Below are 27,144 nucleotides of genomic sequence, written 5' to 3'. Positions count from 1 at the left end.
TTACAGGAGTACGCCACCACACCCAGCTTATGTTTTACATTTTTTGAAAAAAAAAATCAGAAGAAAATAATTAAGAAGACCTCTTATAAGACAAGGAATCCAATTTTCAAACTACATAGCTTGCCAAAATGATGTCACTATTCATTTGCGTTTTTCAATAGACAGTCATTTAGCATTTCTATGTTCTAGCACTCAAGCATGCTGCGTCAACTTCCAGGCCAGAAAATGGACCAAACAGATAATGAGGACACTGTATAGCGATGCTCTGGCCAAATGACATAAGATGCTGTGGGGATGCTTAGGAAGGGCACTTACTGTGTCCCACGGGAGGGTGCTGAGGACAGTTTTCCTGGGATGATGCCATAGCTGAGTTTTAAAGGTGGGAAGACAGGCAGAAAGATGATAAGGATATGGAACACGTACACACTCGCGTGGACGGGCATGGATGTCCTGTGAGGACCCATTCAGAAGATGGCAAGAAGATTTTTTCACGCAGAATCATTTGAGATTCAATGGATACAGAAAGAAGTCCTCTTGGAGCTTCCCTTACCAGACTAAAACCAGTAACTTCTGTAAAATGGGGCTACCAAGAATCCTCTCTCAGTGGGGATAGTGATGGGCAGGTGTCATGGCCATAGAGAAGATGGAAAGACTACTGGCACCTGCCCAAGCCTCACCACAAACTGCATTGTCAAATTAATTCACACCCCAGAGAATGAACCTCCAAGGATAAGGCAAAGTTTTGCCTCCCTAAAGGTTTAAAGAAGGGTAACAGCCCCTGTGTGATGGTGTGAGGAAGGGGAGAGGTGCATATGAGGAGCTGCAAGAGTGGAGTGTGGCTAAAACAAATACAGGCAGGGTTTGTGCCCAGAGATGTCAATCATGAAGGGTCCTCGAGTCTGTCACATGTGCTTTACTCAAAATAATAAGAATCACTCCTAGGACCTTGGAATTTGGAAAGGATGTAAGATAGGGCCAAAGGCAAAGGCAAGTTGTGTCTGCTGCTCTGCTTCTGACTTGTCCTTATAGATAGGGATCTGCAAACTTTTTAAAAATTTTAACCCCAACAGTAAAAATGTAGAATATGCAACTCCAGTATCTGTTAGGGCAGTGAAACTATTCCTTATGATATTGTCTCGGTGGATGCATATCATTTATACATTTGTTAAAACTCATGGAATGTATGCCTATAATTCCAGAAACTTGGAATGCTGAGGCAGGAGGATCACAAGTTTGAGGCCAGCCTTAGCAACTGAGCAAGACCCTAAGTAATTTAGTGAGACCCTTTCTCAAATAGAAAAGGGTTTGGGGATGTGGCTCAGTGGTAAAGCATCCCTGGGTTCAATTCCTAATATCAAAACAAAACAAAATTTAAAAAACATGGGATGTACAATGCAGAGTCAACCTTAACCATACACTATGGACTTCAGTAAGCAAGCTTACCACTCAAAATATAGAGTGTTAATAACGGGAAATGAATGAAGTGGGGAATTCTATGGGAAGTCCTTGCCCAATATTTTTTTGTAAACTTAAAACTGCTCATAAAGCGAATTTTAAGACAGTTGAAAAAAAAGAAGGCAGCAGTCATTTTAACTGACTTGAGAGCTGCTGCTTTAAAGGAAGACCTGGTTTATAAAAATTTGAACTTAAATCAAAAAGGTAGAGCAAGTGATAATTGTTTTTCGAAAATGTTCTTTCCTTTACAAAAAGTTATACCACGGGATTCTTTTAAAATTTCCTTTGTGCACTCACGAGGAGCATCTGTCTAACTAGGAGCATAAAAAGAGGAATAATAATTCTACAGACTGTGTTTCTGGAAAAAAAGTAACAAATCCGACAGCCTCAAATGTCCTGAGTATTATAGCGACTGGAGTATAATGGAAAGAAATGGGAGGGTTTTTTCCTAAGAAATAAACATTAAAGATAAATGTAGTCCTTAGCATAATAAATATTTTGGTTACAGTTTGCACTACATACTAATCCATCTTTTGATTTTGACAATTGAATTGCAGCTGACATTTCTTGCCTTTCCGTCATCTCTGAGTAACAATACCATCTTTTTCTTCTATTTTTGTATAAGTGATGGGATTCAATACTTTCATCAGGATGGGCTCATTCACAATTCATATTCTGCTTATGCTGTGTTGCAGCCACGTGTGAAATCGTAGTAGGATTTCAAAAGCAGAAAGTAGTAGCTCTGATGAGAAGGCTGTTATATGTGGGTGTTTGGAAGTTAGCAATACGAGATAAAAGAAAGCAAATTATGTTTTAATAATGATTTGTGCAGAATGGAAACAGGTGACTTTGAGCAGATGGCTAAAAATATTATAAAGTGGCTTTTATTCAATGAAAATGAAAGAATTTAAAGTCCTGATTTATTTTTTGTTTTAAAAAGTTCTCTTGAAAATCACAGACAAGTGTTTTTTGTTTTTGTTTTTGTGGGGGGGAGCTAAATTATACCACTGAACATTTTGGAATATTTATTAATTATTCTCTTTTGCCTTTTCTCTTCCTGAGATGTTCCATTTCCTTTCCTCTTTCTTTTCTGTTCTTTCTCTCCTTTTGTCTCTCATTAGCCTTTCCTGCACAGATTCATCCAGGGATTCAGCTAAACTCACCTTTATTGTTTCATTCTGTCCTCTTCTCTGCCAGAGAATGGGCATCCGGATGAAATTGGCAAGGTCTTTTGACAGCTTGTCTTTAGTCTCTGCTGCCAAAAAAGTAAAAATGGGTATTTATACGGTCCATTTCAACAAGCTGCTATTATATTGTGGGCCAACCATCTTTTAAAAAAGGATTAATATTTCTTGATTGATCACCTGGAAAACTGCGCTGGACTGATCCAACCTATGAGTGAATGGAATTTTCCTAGATTTGGACAGGGTTCAACAGTGTCTTCAGGTGGATACTCAGAAGTGGGTTTTCACATTTGGATTTTGTTTACACCAATCACAGAGTATGGGGCTCATAATACTGGGTTGAACCATATGAAATTATCACTTTTATGTCAAAATTAATCAAATATCAGCAATATCATATGGTTCAGCCTTGCAGATACTCAAAAATGCCTGTTAATTAGAACTGAATAGACTATAGAAATCATCCTATAGAAGATTTGAAATGGTGTATAGGAAGTGCAGAAATGCAGTAAATTACTAATAAACTACAAAACAACTCCCATTAAGACTAAAGAAATTCTCATCTACCCTTGGAAGTTCCAACAGGAAGTAAACAGGACACAAATAAAATCTACAAAGTTTTCCACAATTGCAATGATTTTTGCTATATATTTGGAACTTAGCTTTCTGCACCAAAATAATAACAATGACAGTGAAGACAACCAACATTTATTTAGCACTTATTATGTATCAGATTTGATGCTAAGTACTTTATATATACTTTTGTGTTTGATCCCTACCATAGACCTATTAGAATAATTGTCTCAATCTTATCAATGACAAGGTCAAAACAAAGTTTTTGTTATCTTTGAGAAAGTAGTCCAGTTTCTTAGAGACACATTAAATTGAAGAACATTCTTGGCAATGTCTTCAATGTTACCTGAATAAATGTAGAAGATTTTTCATAAGGATGTTCTTTTAATATCTTTTGGCCTTGAGCAAAGATTCTCATGCATAATAATTAGCTGGAGATTTCTTACCCTCCTCAAATTTGAACCTTATGATTTCTTTGCTCCTCAAAATGTGATTCTTATGACAGCACTCTTGACATGGCCTAGGAGCTTATTAGAAATGCGAAATCTGAGGCCTCACTCTGAAGGAATCCAAAATGTATTTTAACAAGATCCCCAAGTGATTTGGATGCGCATTAAAGTTGAGAAGTGTCATTTTAAGTGTAAAATATGTTCCAGGTTTCTGAATTTTAAACGTATTCCCAAAGTGATTTTGATGTAGGTGATCAATGATAAGATCACACTCTATAAAACATTGTCCCAGGATTTGATACTAAAATGCAATCCACAGACAGCATTACTGCAAGTAGTTGGGAATCAAGTGATTGCAGAGTCCAGACCACATGCAATGGGTGGGTGGAGCAGTATGTTTTCTGATGCTCTAGCTGAATCCAAGAAATAAACATAGGATTTGGCAGGGCTTCACTACTTTTTATTCCCTCATGTAGAGGAGAATGTATCCTTTAAACTAAGGGAAGTATCAGATTGTCCACTTCAGACATAAAACTATTAGAAGCCAAAATATAGCTAAAGCCTGTGTGAATGTGGCTTGATATATTTGTGTTTATATTATTTTTGGCGCGGCGGAGAGGTTACTGGGGATTGAACTCAGGGGCACTCGACCACTAAGCCACATCCCCAGCCCGTTTTTGTATTTTATTTAGAGATAGAGTCTCACTGAATTGCTTAGTGCCTCGCTTTTGCTGAAGCTGGCTTTGAACTCGCAATCCTCCTGCCTTAGCCTCCTGAGCCACAGGGATTACAGGCATGTGCCACCATGCCCTGCTCTTTATGTTTAATTTTTTAAAAAATGATTTAAATATAGCCAGGAAACAGTGACACACTCTTGTGATCCTAGCTACTTGGGAGGCTGAGACAAGAGAATTGCAAGTTTCAGGCCAGCTTGGCTATTTGGCAAGAACCTGTCTCAAAAATAAAAAGGGCTGGGGATGTAGCTCAGTGGCAGATTATCCTTGAGTTCAATCCCTAGTGCCAGGAAAAAAAAAGAAAAGAAAAGAAAGAATTAAATAGTTACCACTGGGCCCAGGTGATGTAAGGCACATGATCTATTTTGTGACTGCAGGGAACCTGGTACATTTTTCACACATGCACCTAAAGAATGAGAGTATAGGTGGCAGAGGTAGGCTTGATGGGGGGCAAATCGAAATCAGTCCTTTTTATAGTGAAGAGAATAGCTGCTACAGGCTGCGGTGGTAGCTCCGTAGTATAGCACTTGCCTAGCATGTGTGAGGCACTGGGTTCAATCCTCAGCTCCACATAAAAACAAGTACAGTAAAGGTACTGTGTCCATCTACAACTGAAAATATCAGAGAGAGAGAGAGAGAGAGAGAGAGAGAGAGAGAGAGAGAAAATAGCTGCCACAAGGTGGAGCAAAGTCACAGAGTACTGGTGTGAGAACCACAATCCTGGTTGACTGTCTCCTGAACTTGGGTCACCCTGGTTTTCTGGATTTTAACTCACAAGCATTCTTCACATGCAACTTTGTTGGTCTCTTAAATATGAGGAAGATAAGGAGAACTTGAAAATAGGAAATTATGAAAGAATAGTTGACTTGTTAATTACACTAGCTGGATCAGAAAAAAAAAAAGATACACACACACACGCACAAAAATAATTAGTTGTCACACTTATTTTTATTATATGTAAAACTTCTTCACAAGTTCACATAAAATCATAAGTCCAGTGGGAAGCAGAATGAAAAATTGGAAAGAGCATCCAGTTTGGATGCAGGCAGATGTGCACTGGAATTCTGGCCTTGGTAGGCCTGAAGACATTCACTGAACATTCTAAGCCTCCAGACCTTCTTCTGTAAAATGAGGACAGTCCTATCTACCTTATAGGGTTCTTGTGAGAATGCCCACAAAACACTAACCTTAAACGGTAATGCCAATTTTCAACAAGAATAAAGTGCTTATTAATATTAAGGCATTAATATTCAACACATTTTATTGACTGCTTATTGGCCATGATGATAAAATCATAGATAATTAAGATATTGTCTCTGATTTTTAAAATACCTTTTTACTAGACACAATTAAAAATGAGATTATAGCAATTAAAAGAACCAAAATAAATTTTAATGTGTGAAACAGCTTATGAGCACAATGGTTTGTTGTTGTTGTTGTTGAAATGGGCATCTCTCTTTATTGCTCAGGCTGGCCTCAAACACCTGTGCTGAAACAATTTTCCCAAGTAGTTGGGGTGACAGGCCTGAACTATGATACTATGATGCCCAATTTGTAAGCACTTTTAAAGGATTATCTCAGAAAGTAAGTACCACATCCCCAGGCGATAGGAACTAAACCATTTTACATTTAAGAAACTGAGGCCTAGGGAGGTGCAGTATTTTCACCACTTAGGAAGCCGTGGAGCTAGGTAGGTTTCACCTCTGTATACCCTGTCTCTGGGCCTTTTTGGACCACACTAATTCAGGTCTAGACTCAGCCAATGATTCAGTTCTAGGGTTTGCAATCTCTGCCTCCACATTGTATTTCCCAGATATATACATGAACTAAATCCCATTAATGCCATGAATCATATATGAATCCCATTTAAGTTTGACTACAATTATCACTTGAGTGGGCTGCCCCCCTCTGGTGGTCTCTCCTCATGGCTAACCCATCCTTCCATGCTGCCAACAGTTATCTTTATGCAACACAAACCTGATCATGACACTTCTCTACTTAAAAGGCTCTCTATTGTCTACAGAACTATGTCCAAGAGCTCATTATGACACACACAGCCTCCCCCAGCTGGTCCTGACTTTCCTTTCTAACCTCTGCTTTGGACGTCCTGGCTCTTCATTGTATACTCTTACATAAGACAGATCCACAAGCAATTAGGGCAGCCTGGGATGCCACAATAAAACCTCCTGTGCAGCAACAGATAAATTAAAAAAAAAAAAAACTTTAAAATTTTGGTTTGGAGCTTTCCTCTACATTCTATTCTCTTGTAATAAAGTTAAAAGACTTGCTAAAAAATAAAATTAAAAAACCTTAAAAAAGAAATAAATTTAAAAAAGAAAAAAACCCTGTGCAATTAAAAACAATATCCACACTTTAAATTTTAAGTTATTTTCCACTTTCTATCTGACCTGGTATTTGGGTGAAAATATCTTGTAACCCTATTTGTAGGTCCCCAGAGTACAATGCTCCTTCCCCCTAAAATGCATTCCTTTCTCTTGCTTAGGAAAGCCAACTTCTAACTGATTGTCCTTTAGATTCCTTGGTTTAGAGTGTGACTCAGTGGTAGAATGCTTGCCTAGCACGCATGTGGCCATACATTTGCTTCCACCATACACCTCAAAGAACAAAAGGCCATTTAAACCCTGCTCAAGTACCACGGCTCTGTGAACTCTACTCCCCAAACCTTCTCATGCAATCCCTTTTTCCCTCCTCAGGGCTCCCAAGCCCATGTTCTTACAAGAGAGAGTATTTTGTCTCCTACAGAAAGAATTATTGTATTGCTTGTAATTATTTATCAAGAGTAGACTGTTTGGGGCAGGTTCCCAATCTCTGAATCCCTAGTTCTTAGGTGTTCAGCTGGCTGTAAGAACACGAAAGTTTATCGCCTAATACATGAATGAATGATCAAAGTCTAAAAGTCTCTCTTTATATCTCAGAGGGAAAACATTTTGTCATGGACACGCCTTTGGACACATCACTTATATAAATCAGAGCCACAGTATTTGAGAAGGGATTTGAAAGGAGCCACAAAAGGTGCCAAGTGGTAAACGTGTCTGGGAAGGGTGGAGAGGGGGAGCCAGCGACATCCTCTGAGTGACTTCTTCCTATACCATGCCTTTCCCACCATCCTAGAATCTCCAGCTACTTCCAGGATGCAGAAGATAAGAGTGTTCAAGATGGGTGTTTCTGTCCTCCTCCACTGAAGAGCTTCTCCCTCTGATTTTTAACAGCTAGGTCATTCACAAGACAGTGTTCAGTTTTCGTACTGGGGTTCAACATCTTGGAGTCACATCTCTTTCTGTTACAGAGACATCCAGCTCTGCACTTCCCCAATGTGTTCTGAAAAGAGCCTCACAAACGTCCCCACCCTCGGCCGAAGATATCTCCCTGGTCAGGAAGGGGCTTTCCAGCTGCTGGAGCAGCGATCGCGGCAGCGAGCGGAGCGGAGCCCCAGCAGAGGCAGACGCAGAGGGCGCCGCCCACGGCTGCCCGGGCTCGACGCGCGGGGCTGGGTTGCGGTTGGCCACAAGAGGCATCCATCTTCCGGGACGAGCCCGGCGTTTCCTCAGCTAGTGGGAACAGGGACGAGGGCGGAGAAGGGCATCGGCTAGAGCTTTGTCCCCTCCCGCGAATCTAGCCCCGCCTCGCAGAGCCCAGAACTGCCACACGGGCGGCCGCCGCCCGCACTTGGCTCGCTGGGAGCCTCTAAGCCGCGGGCCGTACGCGCGGCGACAACTTTGCGGCCGCCGGGGGGCGCGGCTCTCCTGGGTGCGTGTGCGAGTGTGCATGTCACCGGCGGCCTCCTGGGGGCAGCAGCGGAAAGGGGGACCAGGAGAAAGAGGTAGCCTTGGCGCCCGGTGACCAAGGAGGCAGAGGACCCTCGCTGCGCCGGCTCACGAGAGCTAAACTCCGCCGGGGCTGTGCCCAGAGCGCGTTCGAAGGTCGCAGCAGGCACCCTCCAAGTCCAGCAGCGGTGACTCGCTTTAGGACTTCGATTCCTTTTGCCTGCCCCGGCGATAGCAACTGTATTTGCAGGCGAAGAAGCGGCAGCCGCGGCAGCAGCATCCCCAGCCCGGGTGGGACCATTGAGCCCCGGAGCCGGCGGCTGCAGGCAGGAAGGGAGGGTCGTGGCTCTGATCTGAGCGCATTCTCCAGGCGCCCGTCTTCCACAGCTGGCCCTCTCCCGGGCCCCGGGTGTAGGTTTCTAACAATGGTGCGGAGCGTCGGCGCGAGCCCCGCGTCCGCCCAGCGGTCGTAGAGGAAGTGGCCGGGCTCCGGGTGGGGTGGGCAGGGAGACGCCCCCCGCCACTCGCTAGCTGGAGTTTGCGCGGCTGGCCTCTACGGCCTCGGGTTCCTTTAGGGATCATCGACGGCGGCTCAATCCCGAGAGCATGGTGCCCGCGCCCGGGTTAATCTAGTTCTCTGTTCGCTCCTTTTTCCTCCTCCTCCTCCTCTTCCTCCTCCTCCTCTTTCTCTTCCTCCTCCTTTCCCTCCTGCCGGTGCTGCCTCTGGGTTCCCGGCGTGTGGGAGTACAACTCTGCCTCTCCAAGGAGACCGCTTGTGACCACTGAAAAGAACTTGTTCATTGAAAGCAAACCCGGAACAGCTGGATAATGTCCACCCCCAGCAGATTCAAAAAGGACAAAGAGATCATAGCCGAGTATGAAAGTCAAGTCAAAGGTAAGGATGGGAGCGGCTGCCTTGCTCCTTTTGTGTGCCTTCTTGTCATTGTGCTCGTGGAGTTGCGTTGCTAACTTGGTGTCTGCGTTTGAGGAAGGTGGCGAGGGACAGCTGGAGCCCTGGCTGAGCCGCCCAGGGCTTCCTACCAGCCGGTCGCAGTTTCAACCCCAGTCCCGTCAAACCTACAGGGAGCTAGATACCGAGTGGCTTCCTGGGGCTGCCAGCCGCACCTCCAACAGGGAGAGAACTGGCTGGAAGTTAACCACCTTTGGCTGGCAATTTACACGCGCAGGCCGGCAGCGCTGGTGGTTTCAGCTCAGTTATCATCAACATCATCATCATAATTCTTTTTAGATGAAATCATTGTCACAACATAAGATTTCTATGGAGTCATTTTGTAGAGTCTGAACACCAAGTGGTCTAGGGCTTCATAGAGTGAAGGCTATTTCAGACATTTACACTCTCCACTATTAATTTATTAAGGCAAGATCCTCTTTTATAAAATAGCTTTATAATATAGCCTGGCAGTTAAACCCAGCAGACTAGTGGGATCTGACTCCTCCTTTATAATGGGCTGGAATTGAGTGCCATCTTTCACACTCACATAAGAATATCGCTTTATCATTTGGAAGCCACTTGGATGTAAAATGAAGGTTTGAATATTTGAGTAGTAGTTTCAGTCCATTCACATTGTCAACTAATGAAGAAAACCTAATTAAGGTTGGTTAACCTCTTATTACTGTCTGTATCTTGTGGTTTAAAAAATAATATTTTCTCTCCAAGTATTTTGTTTTGCTGTTGAAGTGTTTAATAAACATATATGTGTTTGTTGGGTTTTTCCTCCTCTTGTGTGGTCTCTCCATAGCTTTCCTGATGGAGACAATGGATGGAGCCTTGAGATCACTGTTGTTCTTTGGCATATTCAATGCAAAGTTCAAAAAGATTGTTATGTCGACACCTGTGTTTGTCTATATACAGTCTTATGAAAGGGCTGCTGAGACAGGCATTACTGTATTTGCCTTGGGAAAGGCAGGAGGAGCCTGACTGTTCTTTTGTGTGGTCAAGTTGTGAAAAGACCTGGAGTCCTGTGAAAAGACCTGGTGGGGGTGGGGGTCCTGGTTTAACTGATGGTGAGTGTGAATAGGGACCAACTCATGGCCACCACCCAGACTTAGGTTTCCTTTAGGGTGTCCCCTCTAGTGGAGTTAAGCTAAGCATCATTTAAGAAACAGAATTTTTTTTTCCTGTCTGGAATTAAGATAATTTATACTTAAAAGAACTTATTACACTGATTTGTTATATTAGCAGAGAAGTAATTATTTCCTTAGAACCGGGTAAACTTTCTAATGAGGGTAACCATTCTTTTCTTAATGAGTCCCACACTTCCTAAAACCATTCATTCTAAGGTAGTACTCTTGTTCAATCACCATTTCCCTGGGCAGTTTTTCCACATGGCTCTTTGTGGCAGGTCTTTGAGGGGTGGAGATCTGGTTTTCTTGCTGCTTGAAGCACTGATTGGCAGAATGCACTTCCTAGTATTGGTTTAGTTATCTCTGCTCTAAGGTTATTTGCCTATGATCAAGTCCTTATTTGCAAAAAAAAAAAAAAAAGTATATATATATATATATATATATATATATATATGCACATTTTTTTCTTGATTAATTTCTTCTAATGTATGAAATTTGGGGGATATATGTTTACCTGTATACTTGAGAGTGGATGCTCTTTACATTGATTAAAAATCAGTTAAATGGGATGTGTTATAATCTATCAAATCTAGATAAGGATGAATTAGGAATATGGTGAAAATGGTTTTTGAAACTAATTTTATCCCACAAAAAATGACCTCCACCTAATTCCCTTCAACCTTCCCCCTTATGCACATTCAAGATTCCTTGGGCAGCTTTAGGACTCTTCACTGTATCTGTCCTGCCCTGTGGCCAGACTTTACCTTTCCTCCTCAAGTACTTACACATCTGGTGTCTCACCTCCATCATTGCCTATATAGGCAAACATGGGAATAGGTTATTTCAGTGGATTTGGATCATAAACATATTAAATAGCAGAAACTGACCCTTATTTCTAGGCAAAATCAAGATGGGAGAGGAGAGAAATGCCAGTTCCGTAGTGCTTGAGGCCAGCTGTCCTGTGCATTGAGAGTAGGCCCTTGGTGGGAATAGTATGGGAGATAAGACTGTTTTCCTGTTATATTTATTGAATGCCTTTTCAAGGGGGAGCATCTTACACTTGCAGAGTACCAATTTGTGATTTGGAATAGTCTAGCCAGCTACTTTATCTAATGATAAGCAAAATAAACTGGGCTGTTCCATTGCTGAAAGAAAACCTGGCTATGTGGGACTCATTAAGACACAGATGTGTTCCCAGTGAATTAAAGCCCTATATATTGGACTCTAGGTAGCTTAGATGTAGAGGTGATTTTTTTTTTTTTTTTACAATAGTTTTATGTTGTTTTTATTTTTATGTGGTGCTGAGGATCAAACCCAGGGCCTACTAGGCATGCGCTCTACCACTGAGCCCCAGCCCCAGCCCCAGCCCTGTAGAGGCAATTTTAAGAATCATTTTAATTGTGAGTAACTTTTTTCCATCTTCCCACTTAGAATCTAATACTCCGGGATGTTGGCTTTTCTTACTCTCTGCAAGTCCCTGATAACAATTGCTTTTTTCTCAGGATTTCTGAGATAAATATCTTGAACTAAAGGAATGATCTTAGATATGGGATTTTACCACTGTGACTTCCTCCTGAGGTTTTGGGAACAGTCTTCATGTGGCCATATTCAACTGTGAATAGAACCATTCCTGGTGACAATGTGTAATTTTATGTATGAGACCGTAACTGTGTCTAGTTACATGTATCATTCTACGCAAGTCATTTAGCTTCTTTCTGGGTTTTGGTTTTCTTATCTATAAGATAAGGAATTTGGACTCTTTTAGTTCTTAGGGTTTCTGAATTTCATTGAAGATATCATGTCAGTTCATATTAATTTCTTCATAAAATGTTCAGGCTTTTCAGTTTCTCTTGGCTTCCCTTAATCATTTTTGCTTTCATTCATTCTCATGATTAATCAATTGAGTTCTTGGAGAATTAAAATGTAATGAAATAAAGAACACAGAAAAATAATAATCAAAACCATATTCAGCTAAATATAGCATAGAGTTGTAAGACAGGGAAAATCAGAAATTATACAAATCATTAATCAGGTGTGGTGGTACACTGTTGTAATCCCTGCAACTCCTGAGGCTGAGGAAGGAGGATGGCGTTCCAGGCCAGTCTGAACAACTTACCAAGACCCTGTCTCAAAAATCTAAAACAAAACAATGCAAACTGTTAAGAAACAGATAAGTTTGCATTAGGGACAAAGGCTACAATTTAAAGGAATGTGCTAACTTTGAGTAGAGAGATTGGCCATTTCATAAATGTTGGTCAGTTTCCTTTGAAAGACTTAGAATCAAGAGAAATAAATCTCTCATTTGTGTGAGCTGTTAAAAAGCAAGAGTGTCGGGCTGGAGATGTGGCTCAAGCGGTAGCGCGTTCGCCTGGCATGTGTGCGGCCTGGGTTCGATCCTCGGCACCACATGCAAAAAAGATGTTGTGTCCGCCGAAAACTAAAAAATAAATAATAAAAAATTCTCTCTCTCTCTCTCTCTCTCTCTTTAAAAAAAAAAATGGCAAGTGTGTCTGGAAAAGTGTATGAAGCTCAAACCAGTTGACTCTGCTGCTTGTTAGCATCTTTGGCAAAAGCTGAGCAGTGGAAGAGATTGAATAATTGGCTAACAGAAGGTTTGGGGATTATCTGAGGCTTTTAGTGATCTGCGCAATTTCTGTAATCTGCTGGAAAAATATTGTGGAAGTATACATATGGAACCAAAAGAGTCAAAAGGCACACTTTATGAACTGTAACTCTTGGATGAGAGATTGTGTTTGTTTTAATGATACATACTTTTAGTTGCTAAGGATTGACAGCTCTCATTCGCAGTATTTTACTGAGGATAGCCTCATACTCCTTGACATGGGATATGTACAGGAAGTGCCAAGAAAACCTGTTGCTCTTGATCACTCTGCTGCCTGAAATATAAATAGTACATTTTGCTCTGCAGATGGAACCTAAGGAAATGCAAATTTAATCTGATGGCTGCCTATCATGCCATAGTTTTTTTTTTTTAATATTTATTTTTTTAGTGGTAGTTGGACACAATACCTTTGTTTTATTTATTTATTTTTGTGTGGTGCCGAGGATCGAATCCTGAGCTTTGCGCATGCTAGGCAAACACTCGACGGTGGGGCCACAACCCCAGCTCCATGCCATAGGTTTTTAATGTGGAAATTAAAAATATTACTGCTACTAATGTGGAAATTCTGTGTACTTTTATTATTTGATATAACCTAGATTGGAAAATAGCAACAATTTAACTTATGAACAAAAACATATAACCTGGATTGGAAAATAGCAACAATTTAACTTATGAACAAAAACTTTATAGCTGGGAAGGACTCAAACATTTCTTGTCCAACCCATTTATTATATGATGCAGGGAGTCTTAATGACAGATGTATAATTGCACAATTAACTATAACATCCTTGAGAGGATAACCTAGGTCATTTGCTTTTTGATAGTGGTTATTTGCTTTCAAATTTCTTAAAAAGCAGATATCTAAATAGAAGATAGGATACTTATCTATTTAGACTTTGAAGGAATCTTATATGGACCTAAAAAAGAATAAAAACTCTAGTCTGTGAACAGGAGTAGGTTATAACTAAGTTATATTTTGCGGTGGGGAGGGGCATTCACTAAGATAATTTCAAGGGACTAACCATTGTTCTTAGATAACAGCTTCATATGGTGGCTTTCAAGGTAAAGAAAATGACAACTGAATGTACACAAATGTAATTTGCTTGATATTTTGGTGAAACTAATTGCAGCTACTGCAGCAAAGCCCCTTTACCTGATTAGTTTTCATAAACTATAACTATGAGGGAATGTTCTGGAGAAGTGTTTAGACAATGTTTGTCCTATTGAAACACAGTGAAGGTTGGAGTATGACACAGGACGGTAAATCTCAGCTCTAACAATCTAAATTGGTGTGTTTGTTCCTGTGCTGTGTCTGTGTTGACCAGTTTAGGAGTCAGACATCTTTAGCTCTGTTTCAGGTTTTAAAGTCTACTTTATGGCTTTGCCAGGCCCTTTTCTTATTTCATTCATGTTACCTAGTTTCACTTCAATTCAGACAACTAAAAATTGAGATAAATAAGAAATGAAATATGTCTCATCAGTGTATTTTTGTTTTAGTAGTTTGAAGATAGAAGTTGGGATTAGAGACACTTAGGTGAGGGTACTTTTATTTCTGGGTCCAGAATTATTTCCCTTCCTATCAACAGCACATATATGTTCCCCTGTTGACCTCTCAGAATGGGAAGAAATAGAACATAGTTTTCAAGAACAGGAACTTTAGAGCTGGGGATGTAGCTCAGTGGTATATAGCACTTGCAAGGGTGTGAGAGGCCCTAGGTTTGAGCCCCAGTACTGAAAAGGAAGGAAGGAGGGAAGGAGGGAAGGAAGGAAGGAAGGGAGGGAAGGAGGAAGGAAGGGAGGGAGGAAGGAAGGAAGGAAGGAAGGAACGAACGAACTTTGGTCTTAGCTATTTAGCCTTGCCACTAATTAGATGTGTGACTTTCAAGACTCAATTTCTTCATCTGTAAAATAGGGGTAATAAAACAGGAATAATAATAGTATTTACCTTGCTCTCTTTGTAAGGCTGCGGTGAGATGATTTGTGGAAAGCATTTATCACAGTCTTGGCACATAATAAATACTCAATACATGCTAGTTATTCTTATCTGGTTATTTATTTATTTATTCATTTGTATCTCAGTTGCTGCTTGTTACATTCTGATTTAGATAGTTTTTTTGAAATCCAAATCTTGGCAATCTTGATACCCAAATGGATTCCAAAGTTGGGGGGATCTTGAATTATCTTCAGAAAATGCCATGTACTTTTAGAATGGAATGAGTTTCATGTTGGAATTAAGAAGGAAAATATAATAGGCAAGCAAGACAGTTTCCCAGATCCTCATGACGTATAGATTTTATATTGTGGTGTTATTTTTTTTTTATCCAGGTGCAAGTAACTAACCCTGAAAGTACATTCCCTGGACCTTGGCTGCCATGTATGTGCTTACAACCTCTGTTTTAACTTTTCTTCACCTCTGTCTAGTGATTCCATATGGAAAACAAAAACAATAGACCGAACAGCCCATGTTATTTACCTGTGGATGAAAGGATTCTTATGACATCAATAAAGTCATTGATTTATTTTCACAGTCTTTAGAAAAATATTTTGTTTTAAAATGAATGTAGAAAGGCAGATCAACATGATATTGAGATATCATCTCACCTCTGTCAGAATGGCCATCATCAAGAATATAAATAACAATAAATGCTGGTGAGGATGTGGGCAAAAGAAACTCTTACACAATGTACATTCCTATATTAGTACACCACCGTGGAAATCAGCATGGAATTTCCTAAAAAAAAAAAAAAAAAAAAAAAAAACTAAACTAAAGATAGATCTTCCATATGATCAGCCATATCGCTCCACTGTAGGAATACAATACTTAAAGGAATTGAAGTCAGAGATACATGTACACCCTTGTTTATTATAATGTAATTCACACTAGCCAAGTTATGGAATAGCTATCAGTCTAGGTGTTGGTCAGCAAATGAATGGATAGAGCAAATGTGATATCTATATACATATAAACATATAAAATGTGATATACACACACACACACAAACACATATAAATACATTCACACATATATATTGTGGAGTATTATTCAGCCATAAAGGAGAACAAAATCATGCCATTTGCAGGAAAGTGGATGGATTGGAGAGCCATCATGTCAAGTGAAATAAGCCAGACATAGAAAGACAAATATCTGGGCTGGGGATGTGGCTCAAGCGGTAGCGCGCTCATCTGGCATGCATTCGGCCCGGGTTCGATCCTCAGCACCACATACAAGCAAAGATGTTGTGCCCGCCGAAAGCTAAAAAATAAATGTTAAAATTCTCTCTCTCCCTCTCTCTCTCTCTCTCTCTCTCTCTCTCTCTCTCTTAAAAAAATAAAAAAAATCTAAAAAAAAAAAAAAAAAGAAATATCAATAAATTGTTAGTTAAAAAAAAAAAAAAAGAAAGACAAATATCACGTTACTTCTCTCCTAGGTGGAATCTGGGGCCGGTGTGTGTGGACAATATGAAAGTAGAAAGGAGACCATTACAGAAGAGGAAGAGTATTGGGAGAGGGTGGATATAATCAAACTATGTTATGTACATGTATGAATATGCCACAATAAAACTCATTATTCTGTATAATTAATATGCACTAATGTGGAAATGAAAAATTCTCTTATCATTGCTAATTTACTTGTGCTTCACTAGAAAGCAATTTGACATTAGAAACCATTTTCTATGTATTTCCCACACCCCCTAGTATAGGGCTTCATTAAACATTTATTGAATGAATCGAGTAAGAGTTTGGAATAATGATTCTTTTATAGTGAAAATTAACATGGTAATCATTTAAATTTTTCTAGGGTATCCAAGTACTATCACAACATTAAGTTGAATTAAAATTGTAACTTCTTCAGAAAAATACAAATTTGAAAATAGTCTAGGTGTCCATCGATGGCTAACGGTTACCTAAATTTTACTGGGCAATGGTCTACTACCTTGGGCTGGGGCTGTAGCTCAGTGGTAGAGCTCCTGCCTCGCACGCATGAGGCACTGGGTTCCATCCTCAGTACTACGTAAAAATAAATAAATAAAGATATTAAAAAAAAATAGTCAACTACCTTGTACCCATGGAATGTTGCACAGTTGCTAACAATGGGTGCTAAAGAACATTTTACGGCATGACATGGTGAGTTATTTTATAATAATTGAAAAGAAGCAGCCTATAAAAAGGATGATGTAATATGAACTAAAGGCAATCATAACTCTAGCTGGCATTATTGGGCACTCACAGTATGCCAGTCACTGTTGTGGCTCTTGGCATGGGTACCATGAGTTTTACAAGAATGTAAGCAGAGGTAATACATGGCAGGAGGAATATATTTTTCCTGCTTAAAGTGGTTTCCTAATGCCTGTGTTTTGGGGCCATGGTATATCTGGCTCCTGGTAAGTTTTCAGTCTCAGTGTAGGGAATCCTCACTTTCAACTTCACCTTCTTGAAGGATGGGAGTTGGCAAGGTAGGTCCAAGCAAAGCTCAGTCTCTGGGTTGAACTTCTGATGACCAGATAATCAGATTTGGCCACAGGATAGCTCCAATTTCTTGCTGGCTTACAACTCAAAATATACTTTGATTTTTCCTTCCTTTGAGGTCAAGCGGCGGGGGTATATTTATCTTTAGAGTGCAAACCTGCCTGCCTGCCTGCCTTCTCTCCTTTTCTTCTCCCTCCCTTCCTTTCTTTCCTTTTTCCCTCTTCTTACCATCTTCTGCCCCTTCCTCCTTCACTCTCTCCCCATCCAAATGGGTATAGAAGACAATCATTTATAATTAAAAGAATACCAGGGCCTGGGCTGGGGCTCAACAGTAGCGCACCTGCCTGGCATGTATGAGGCACTGAGGTTGATTCTCAGCACCACATATAAATAAATAAAGTAAAGGTCTATCAACAACTCTAAATAAGTAAGTAAGTAAATAAATAAAGAAAGAAAAGTTTACTGCAATTAAAAAAGAAAAAGAATACCATGCCAGACACAGACACGCAGTTTAAGAAATGGAACATTACCGGTACCATAGACTTGCATATTTATACCTTTCTGACAAATGTCCCCTTTTCCTACTTCCATCCAACAACAATTTGAATTTAGTATTAATCATTCACTTGTATTAGAAACCTCACTATAGTTTTGTGTGATATTTAGTTTTCATGTATGATACCTTCATATATCCAGAATATAGTCTTTGACTATGTACTGCATTTTCAATGATATTGAGGAATTTTATTTTTAAAAAATGGAATAATAGCCAGGCATGGTGGTGCATGTCTGTAATCCTAGCGACTTGGGAGGCTGAGGCAGGAGGATCAAAAGTTTAAAACCAGCCTTGGTAACTTAGTGAGACCCCATTTCAAAATAAAAAATAAAAAATAAGGGCTGGGAATGTGGTTCAGTGGCAGAGTGCTTGCCTAGGAGTGCTTGCACAAGGCCCTCAGCACTGCAAAAAAAAAAAAAAAAAGTCTTGAGGGGCTGAGGCTGCATGTGTTAGGGCCTGGATTTAATTCCTAGCACCAAATAAAATTAAATAATAATTTAAGAAAATAAGTAAAATAATAATAATAATAATAAGGGAGGGGCTGGGGCTGTCGCTCAGTGACAGAGTGCTTGCCTAGCATGTGTGAGGCACTGGGTTTGACCCTCAGCACCACATAAAAATAAACAAATAAAATAAAGGCATGCTGTCCATCTACAACTACAAAAAAAAAAGGGAGCTAGGGGTGTGGCTCGGTGCTAAAGCACCCCTGGGTTCAATCTCCCATATCAAAAAAAAAAAAGAATACTATGTATATATTGGCATGTATAACACATTCTTAACTTTTAAAATATATATGTTGATGTATTTATAGGCGAAAATATGACATTTGGGATTTTCTTTATGATAATCTTGGAGTGGCAGAAAGTAGGTAGAGATACAGATAAAATAAGAGTGGCCATGAATTGAGAATCACTGGATGCTTAAGTTTCCTTGTAATATTCTCTCCACTTTTGCATCTTTGAGATTTTCCCTAATAAAAGATGAAACATTAGTACATAGTCTTATAACTTTCATTTTTTAAAATTCAAGAATATGATGAAAAGATTAATCTGGAGTTGTAGCTCAGTGGTAGAGTGCTTGTGTAACATGTGAAAGGCCTTGGGTTCAATCCCTATCATCAAAAACAAACAAAAAAGATTGATCTACATTAACGTTTGTACCTGTAAAACTACTAGACTGTAATTTCACTTCTACTACTTTTCTCAAAGTAGTTGGTATTTATATTCTTACCAGAAGGGCATGAGAGTCCACCCTTCTGAAAAAGACTTAGAATTGAACAATGTATTAGTTATGGTAGAGACAAAACAGTTACAATATAGTGAAACAAACAAACAAAAAAACAGTGACTTAAAAACATAGGGGTTTATTTCTTGCTTATTCAACACCCTAGAGGTGTGCAATCCAGGCCACCAGGATAGCTTTGCCCCATTAAATTATTTAGGTTTCTTCCATTTGAGGTTCTGCCATCACCTAGAAAAAAATTGAACTTGTCTACCTGTTTGAAACCGAGTCTGAAGTATGTCTGTGTGGCAAGAAAAGCATACATCCAGTGTTTTAAAACCCAGACCCTTCTTAGCCTTTATCACTTCTCCTGGTATAACTGATGAGAACCTGGACATGTGGACCCATCTTATTGCAAGGGAGGCTGGGAAATGTAGTCTCTCTGGTGGGCCCTGTTTCTAGCTATAACTCTGTGACCATGGCAGGATAGAACAGATTTAAGTAGACAACCAGGAGTTACAATGAAGATAGAAATAGTAAAATAGTACTTTGTTTTCATTTGTATGTCTCTTATTGCTATGAGATAGCATCTTTTTACATGTTTATGGGCCATTTGTTTTTGTAACTAAAATCCTTATTCATATCGTTGTCCATTTATTAACTTGTCTTTCTAGTGATTTATGAGTTTTGTGGGGTTTTAAAAATGTGCTCTTGATATTAGTCTCTTTGTCCACTATATCTATTACAAATATCTTCTCCCAGTTTGTAGCTTGTGTTTTTACTTGCGGAAAGGTATCTCTTCAGGAAAACGTAAAGTAAAAAGCTACAGTGAGATTCCATCTCACCCAGTCAGAATACCTATTATCAAGAAAACAAAAAGTCACAAATGCTGGTGAGGATGCAGGGGAAAACACAGCTACTATGGAAATAAGTATGGAGGCTCCTCAACAAAAAAAAAACAAGCAAACAAAGGAACTACCTACCATAGATCCAGCAATAGCACTCCTGGTTATAGACCTAAAGGAATCACAGCACACAGTGGAGACCTATACACCCATTGTGCTAGCAGCTTTTCATCACTGTGAAGAATATCCAAGAAAATCAGCTGAGAGGAGTAAAAGTTTATTTTTGGCTCATGGTTCATAGGTTTTAGTCCGTGGTCAACTGGCAGGAACATCATAGTGGAAGGGAGTGAGGGAGCTCTGTTCTTTCAGCTCATGGCAGCTGGAGGCAGAGAGGGAGAGAGGAAAGGGCTTGGGACAAGATAAGAGTCCTCAAAGGCTTGTCCCCAAACACCCATTCTCTCCAACTAGATTCAACCTTGTGTAGTTTCTACCACTTCCCAATAGCCCATTTTGATTATGGTCAGATTATGGCACTTTTATGGTTCTGTCATTTCCAAAAAACCCTACTTCTGAACATTGCTGCTTTAGGGACCCAGTCTTCAACACATGCTTCTTTGGGGAATGCTTCATACCCAAACCATAATACCTATGTTTATCATGGCACTGTTCACAATAGCCAAGTTATGAAATCAGCCTAGAAGCCCATGAATAAATGAATGATAGACATTATTCAGCCATCAGGAATGGAATTGTGTCATGTGCAAGAAATGGATGGAACTGGACATCACCTTGTAAAATGTTATAAACCATATTCACATGAGTATTGCATGTTTTCCTCATATGTGGAATCTGGGAGGAAAAAAGATTCCATGAATGTAGAAGGGAGACTATTAGGGTAGGGGATCATGGATCAGGGGGAGGAGGAGGGGGTTAAGGGAGGGTAACCTGGAAGATGGGTACAATCAAAGCATTTTATATGCATTATAAAAATGCCACAGTGAAATCCATTTTTTGTATAATTAATATGTGCTGATTATTATAAAAGGATATCTTGGTAAACAAGTTTTCATTTTAATTTGTTCAACTCTATCAATTATTTATTTTAGTTTGGTGTTTAAGCAGTCCTTTCGTACTTTGTACTTATATCATTTTCTAAATTTTTAAAATGATATGTAAGCTTTGATTCAGCTAAGTTTACTTTTCGTAATGTGTGAATTAGGGATACATTTGTTATTTTTTTTTTCCATATGGATGACCTTCTTTCTTCCCCATTTTCTAAATTGTCTCCTCTTTAAAAAATGATATGCCAGCTGCTTCCATCTTGACTGTAGTTTCACAGTATGAATGACCTGTTTCTGGACACTCTGTTGTGTTCCACTGGTTAATTGATTCTTGCCCCAATAACACACAATCTTAATTACTATAGCTTTATAATAAGCCTTTTTATCTAGTAGGCTAAGTCTTCCTTCTTTATTCTCTTTCAGGAGTATCTTGGTGTTCTTGGTTCATTTTCTTTCAAATTCATTTTAACCAAATGCATTAAAAACCCATTGGCATTTTGATTGATATGTCATGAAGTTATAAATGCACTAAGGGAGAATTGACATCTTTATGGTATTTGTTCTTCCTATCCATGAATGAGAACATATCACCAATTATTTAATTGTTGTAAGTATCTTACTGTAAACTTTTATATTTCTTATGTTGTTTAATTAAATTTATGTCCCAATCTAATTTTTGTTACTAATGTTCATGAGATCTCTTAGTTTGTTTTCTTATTATTTTTGCTATTCATTAATGAAGTTTACTTTTGCATATTGGTCTTATGTCAAAGCACGTTGCTAGTCTATTATTATTTTATTGGGGTTTAGAAAATGGCATCCCAGCCCCCAAAGTATGGTGACTAAAGGATGATCTTCAAGTTATTGCTGACTTCCTTCCTTCCCTCTCTCCCTACCACTCTATTTAAATCTTCTTTCTTTCTCTAAGTGTAGGGTGGGAACTTTCTATCCAGTGAAGCTTCCTCCCTGGGAGGAATGCAATTATTAACATTCTTATAATCCAGGCAGGAGTAACTATGGGGTGGGGGGAGAAGTCTTCATTTCCAGGGACCCTCACCCAGACAATTCTTGTCAACTGTTCTTCTGAGGACCTAAGAGATTATATCTGCCTTTTTAAGACAGTCCTTATTCACTGTGAGTTCCTTCCTTCATTCCTCCTGTAGCTTGTGGCCACCACGTATAGACCCAAGCACATCTCTAAGCTTTCATTTCTTTCTGTAACTCAGGATGGTATGAAAGCCTCAACTCTGTATGACTACCATGCTGTGATTTCCCCCATGCACATTAATACATTTGTATGTGTTTTTCTCCTATTAATTTGTCATTGTCTATACATGTCAGAGAAACTTTAGAAGATGGGAAAATTTTTCTTCACCAACAATTTCAAATAATTTGTTTATTTTTTGTATAACAACAAAAAAAGAATCTTGTAATTTATAGAAAAATAATTAATTTCTTCCTTTGCAAATCCTATGGATTTAATTTACTTTTCTTGTATATTTGTTGTAGGCAGAATTAAAAAAATTTTTTTAGTTGTTGATGGATTTTTATTTATTTTTTTAATGTGGTGCTGAGAATCAAACTCAGTGACTCACACATGCTCGATAAGTGCTCTACCACTGAGCCACAACTCGAGCCCCTATAGGCAGAATTTTGATTGTAAATTAATAATAGTATTGATACTGGTGTGTTCTCTTTAAAGATGATGATTGTTTTCTGTTTATTATAAATACTCTTTATCAGGTTAAATAAAATTTCACTATTTTATATATATATAAATATGTATATGTATATATATATATATTTGTGGCAAATGGACACAATATCTTTATTTATTTATTTATTTTTTAAGAAAAAAGGAAAAAGAAGTTTTATTGCTTTGCTAGCAAAAGAGAAGCATAAGGGACTTCTGTCCCCAAGGCTGTGACTCTCTTGATTTATCTTTATGTGGTGCTGGAGATGGAACCCAGTGCCTTGATCCCAAAGGTGGGGTCCTTTTTTCAGTTTGTTTTTGGAGTCAATAAGAAGACCAAGCGCTGGCTGAACTGGGAAGAAGACTTTTATTCTTGGACAAGAATAGGTGAGGTAGGAGATAAATTCACCAATCAACTTCCTGCCCCTTAGGGGCTTAGGAGGTTGTAGTTATTAGGTAAAAGAAATGAGGGGAAGGAGAGGCTCCTAAAGGGAGGAATATTAATGTCTTTTGTTATAATAAAGTTATAGGTTCTCAGGGTAGTTCTGGCAGCCCTCTTAATCAGCCAGTTTAGGCCAGCCCACCTGGAAAGGAACTTGGCCTCCCGGGAACCTGTCCTCAAGGTTAGGGTGGGGCAGAATTCTGGGAGGCCACCCAGACTACTAGACCTGGGTGGGGTGACAAAATTTTTTGTATTTCTCCTTTACTGCAAGTTTAAATCATTGATAGGTGGTTGAATATTGGTTTTTTTTTTTTTTTTTAATTTTTTGGTGTTCTGAATGGAACCCAGGGCCTCAGGCATGCTAGGCAAATGCTCTACCGTTGAGCTGCATTCCAAGCCCTTTTTTATTATTTTGAGACAGGATCTCACTAAATTGCCTGGGCTGGCCTAAAATTTATGATCCTCCTGACTTAGCCTCCCAGTAGCTGGAATTACAGGTGTGTTCCACTGCTTCTTGCTTTTTTTTTTTTTTTTTTTTAATCTATTGATATTTTTTTATTCTTTAATCTGTCAATGAGTAATATTTATAGATGTCCTAATATTAAATCATTTATGCAATAAACCTGTCTTCATCATTGCAGGTGTGTGTGTGTAACACAGTTGATGCAGTTCACCAATTTTTAGTTTCTCAGTTTCTAAATTCTTTAAGGAAATAAGCCTCTGGTTTTCCTTTTTGATAATGTCTTTGGATTCTTATCTAAGTTGTACCAGCCTTATCAAATGGATTGGAGAATATTGCTTCTCTCTCTCTCTCTCTCTCTCTCTCTCTCTCTTTTTTTTTTTTTTTTTTAAGAATTTAACCTTTATTTGACTTATCTGTTTTCACATGGTGCTGAGGATTGAACTCAGTGCCTCACATATGCTGGGCAAGCACTCTGCCACTGAGCTACAACCTCAGCCCCTTCTCTCTCTATTTTTTAGTTGAAACTTTGGAATATTTCCTCACTAGAAAATTTGATGGAGCTATTGAACTGGGTCTAATCATTTTCTTTGTGTGAATGATTTTTTAAATTGTTAGTATTATGTACCTCAAAGATTCATATGTTGGAAGCTTAGTCCTCTGTGTGGTGGTGTTGAAGTGGTAGAACCTTTAATAAGTGGAGACTAGTGGGAGATCACTGGGGGACCTGCCCTGGAAGGGATTAAGGTAGTTTTCAGGGGACCCAGAGTTAGTTCTCCAGAGGATTATTATAAAAAGAGAAAACAAACCTTCTGTTTTCCTATCTGGCAATATAGGCTATTATATAATGTTCCTACCATTATGATGCCATCCATCATGAGGTAGTTTAACTAGAGCTGAACTGATAGTGATGTCATGCTCTTAACCTCGAGAATTGTGTGTGTGTGTTTATATTTATTTTTTAATTGTAGTTGAACACAATATCTTTATTTTATTTATTTTTTATGTGGTGCTGAGGATCGAACCCAGGGCCTCGCCACGTGGGACTCAAGCACTCTACTGCTGAGCCACAACTCCCCCCCCCCAGAATTGTGTTCTTAATATGTCTCTTTTCTTTATAAAAATACTGAGTCTCAGGTATTCCATTATAGAAATGAAAAACTAACTAATACAATTAGTTATAGGATTATTTTCATTTTCTATTTCTTCTGGAGTCAATTTTGATAAAAAAAATTAATATATTTTTTAGAAATTTGTCCATTTTATATGAGTTTACCTTATTTTTAAAATGTGGGCTGATCTGTATTGAGCTTAAAATATTTAAATATTTTGCCTTATTTCCTTTTCTTGCTAAATCTTAAAAGGGGTTTATCTATTTTTGTTAATTTTCCATCTCTATTTTGTTGATTTCTGCTGTTCTCTTTACTAGTATCTTTCTAATTTTCTATGAATTTGGTTTTTTATTCATTTTCTTAAATGAGGTATATACCTCAGTCATTTTTATCCTTCTTTTCTACTGTAATAGAATAATTCAAGGCAATAAATGTATTTTCTAATATAATACAAATTCTAATATAAACACTTGGAATATAAGTATATTTTAAGATGCTTATATAACATTTCTAACATGAGCACTTTTCTCATTTTAACATCAGCTTTAATGAAAATAAAATTCCTTTTTTAAACATAATATATATTTCTAATATAAGCATTGATTCCAATGTAAGCATTATACCTAACAAAGATATTTGTTCTTATCTTCTGTGGCTCTTCTTATTTCCCTTCTGCTTTATTTCCTTCCACAGCATTTAACATCATTTGTTCCGTTTTATTCTTATTTCATTTTGTTTGGGAGCTTTAAAATTCCTTATTTATGTGAAAATTCATTGGTGTGATTAAAATCATGTTTTTTTAAAAAATATTTTTTAGTTGTCAATGGATCTTTTATTTTACTTATTTATATGAGGTGATGAGGATCAAACCCAAAGCCTCACACATGCCAAGCAAGTGCTCTACCATTGAGCCACAACTTCAGCCCTAAAATCATATTTTAAAAATATTTTATGTAGCCTTTTGTGGTGGTGCACTCCTGTAACCCCAGCTACTTGGGAGGCTGAGGTAAGAGGATGGCAAGTTTGAGGCCAGCCTAGGCAACTTAGCAAGACCCTGGCTCAAAAATAAAAAGGGCTGGGAATGTAGCTCAGTGGTATAGTGCCCCTGGGTTCAATCCCCAGTTCTGAAATGAATGAATGAATGAATAAATAAATAAATAAGAAATAAAATAAAAATTTATCAGGCTGGGGTCATGGTGCTCAGTGGCAGAGCACTTGCCTGGCATGTGTGAGGCACTGGGTTCAATCCTCAGCACCACATACCAATAAATAAATAAAAATTTTATCTTTCATTATGTTAGTTTTAACAAGGAAAGTCATAAAAAGGCTCTCTTGTTTGTTCTTTCTTCCTCTCCTTTGTCTCCTTTCCTCTTCCCTTCCCTTGTCTTTTCTTTCTGATGCTGTGGCCACCAATAAGCCAATGAGTTAAACCCTACCCCTCCTTCTCCCCACCCCTTTCTCTCAGTTGTTGAACCTATCAATTCATTGTAATCATTTCAAACTTATCTAGTTTTATTTTAACAAGAGAACTCACAGTTTATATTGTCCATAGTCCAAGTTACTTTGGGGAGAGGAAGTCTGTTTTTTTTTTTTTTTTTTTCTAAAAAGAACTATATTGCTTTGGCCTTTTTCCATCTAGAACAATGTTTAAAGCAAGAGTGAAACAATGAGGATGATACATTCACAAAAGAGCAAACCAGTGTTGTAGCAACCCTTTTTCAAGTACTTCATTTATTGATTTGTACATATGGAAAAATTCAGAACATAAGGATTTTAGAAATGAAATGCAAACATCTGAACCATTTTAGATACTGTTGGGAAATCTCTGGGGACTTGCTCTTGCAATCATCCAGAGCATGGCCTTACTGCAGAAGGCTGAGACAGCTTTCTTCCCTTGAGGAACTGATTCCCTTTCCTTTCCAAACTGGCTGTAGGGCCCTAGTAACAACAGGGCCCCTGGGGTGGTGGTGTCCTCCAGGCTCCTGGGTCTCAGGCAGAATGGCCAACCTGGCTTAAGAGCATTAATACTTCATGTCCTGGTTCTTGAGCCATCATTCCCTTCTCAATTGGTCTGTAGAAGACCTCTGGACTTTCATTCTTTGCTTTTATAATTCCGAAGGTGCAGTTTACAAAAACAGCTTCTTCCCACAGACCTCCAGCAGGTAAGATGGAGCAATATGTATCTGCTCATCATAAGTCAGACCATTTTCACTTTAGATGTCTGGCTGTGAAATGAGTATGTTTCAACAATGGAATTAAGCCTTTAAACAGTATTTACTAAGGAGAGAAGTGGAAGGAAGTCCATCTACTCATCTGATGTTACATATGTAATGGGACTGCCTGCCTTGTCTTTGGATGTCTTATCAATGCAATTCACAAAAGTTCTCTTGGAAAGATCA

General features: G+C 38.7%; 1 protein-coding gene across 1 annotated transcript in view; it reads left to right on the top strand.

Moving 5' to 3' along the window:
- Window positions 1-8,890: 8,890 nt before the first annotated feature.
- The window catches only part of Srgap1 (SLIT-ROBO Rho GTPase activating protein 1), a 285,801-nt gene continuing 267,547 nt past the window's right edge, over window positions 8,891-27,144 (top strand). The window contains exon 1 of the mRNA XM_027928469.2: window positions 8,891-9,075. Within this exon, the coding sequence (XP_027784270.1) occupies window positions 9,009-9,075 (67 nt within the window). The 5' untranslated portion in view covers window positions 8,891-9,008. The remainder of the gene's footprint in view (window positions 9,076-27,144) is intronic.

This window comes from Marmota flaviventris, chromosome 3 (assembly GCF_047511675.1).
Source record: "Marmota flaviventris isolate mMarFla1 chromosome 3, mMarFla1.hap1, whole genome shotgun sequence".
NCBI classification, from domain to species: Eukaryota; Metazoa; Chordata; class Mammalia; order Rodentia; family Sciuridae; genus Marmota; species Marmota flaviventris.
Note: the sequence above shows the minus strand (reverse complement) of the source record. Positions and strands in the feature narration are given on the sequence as shown.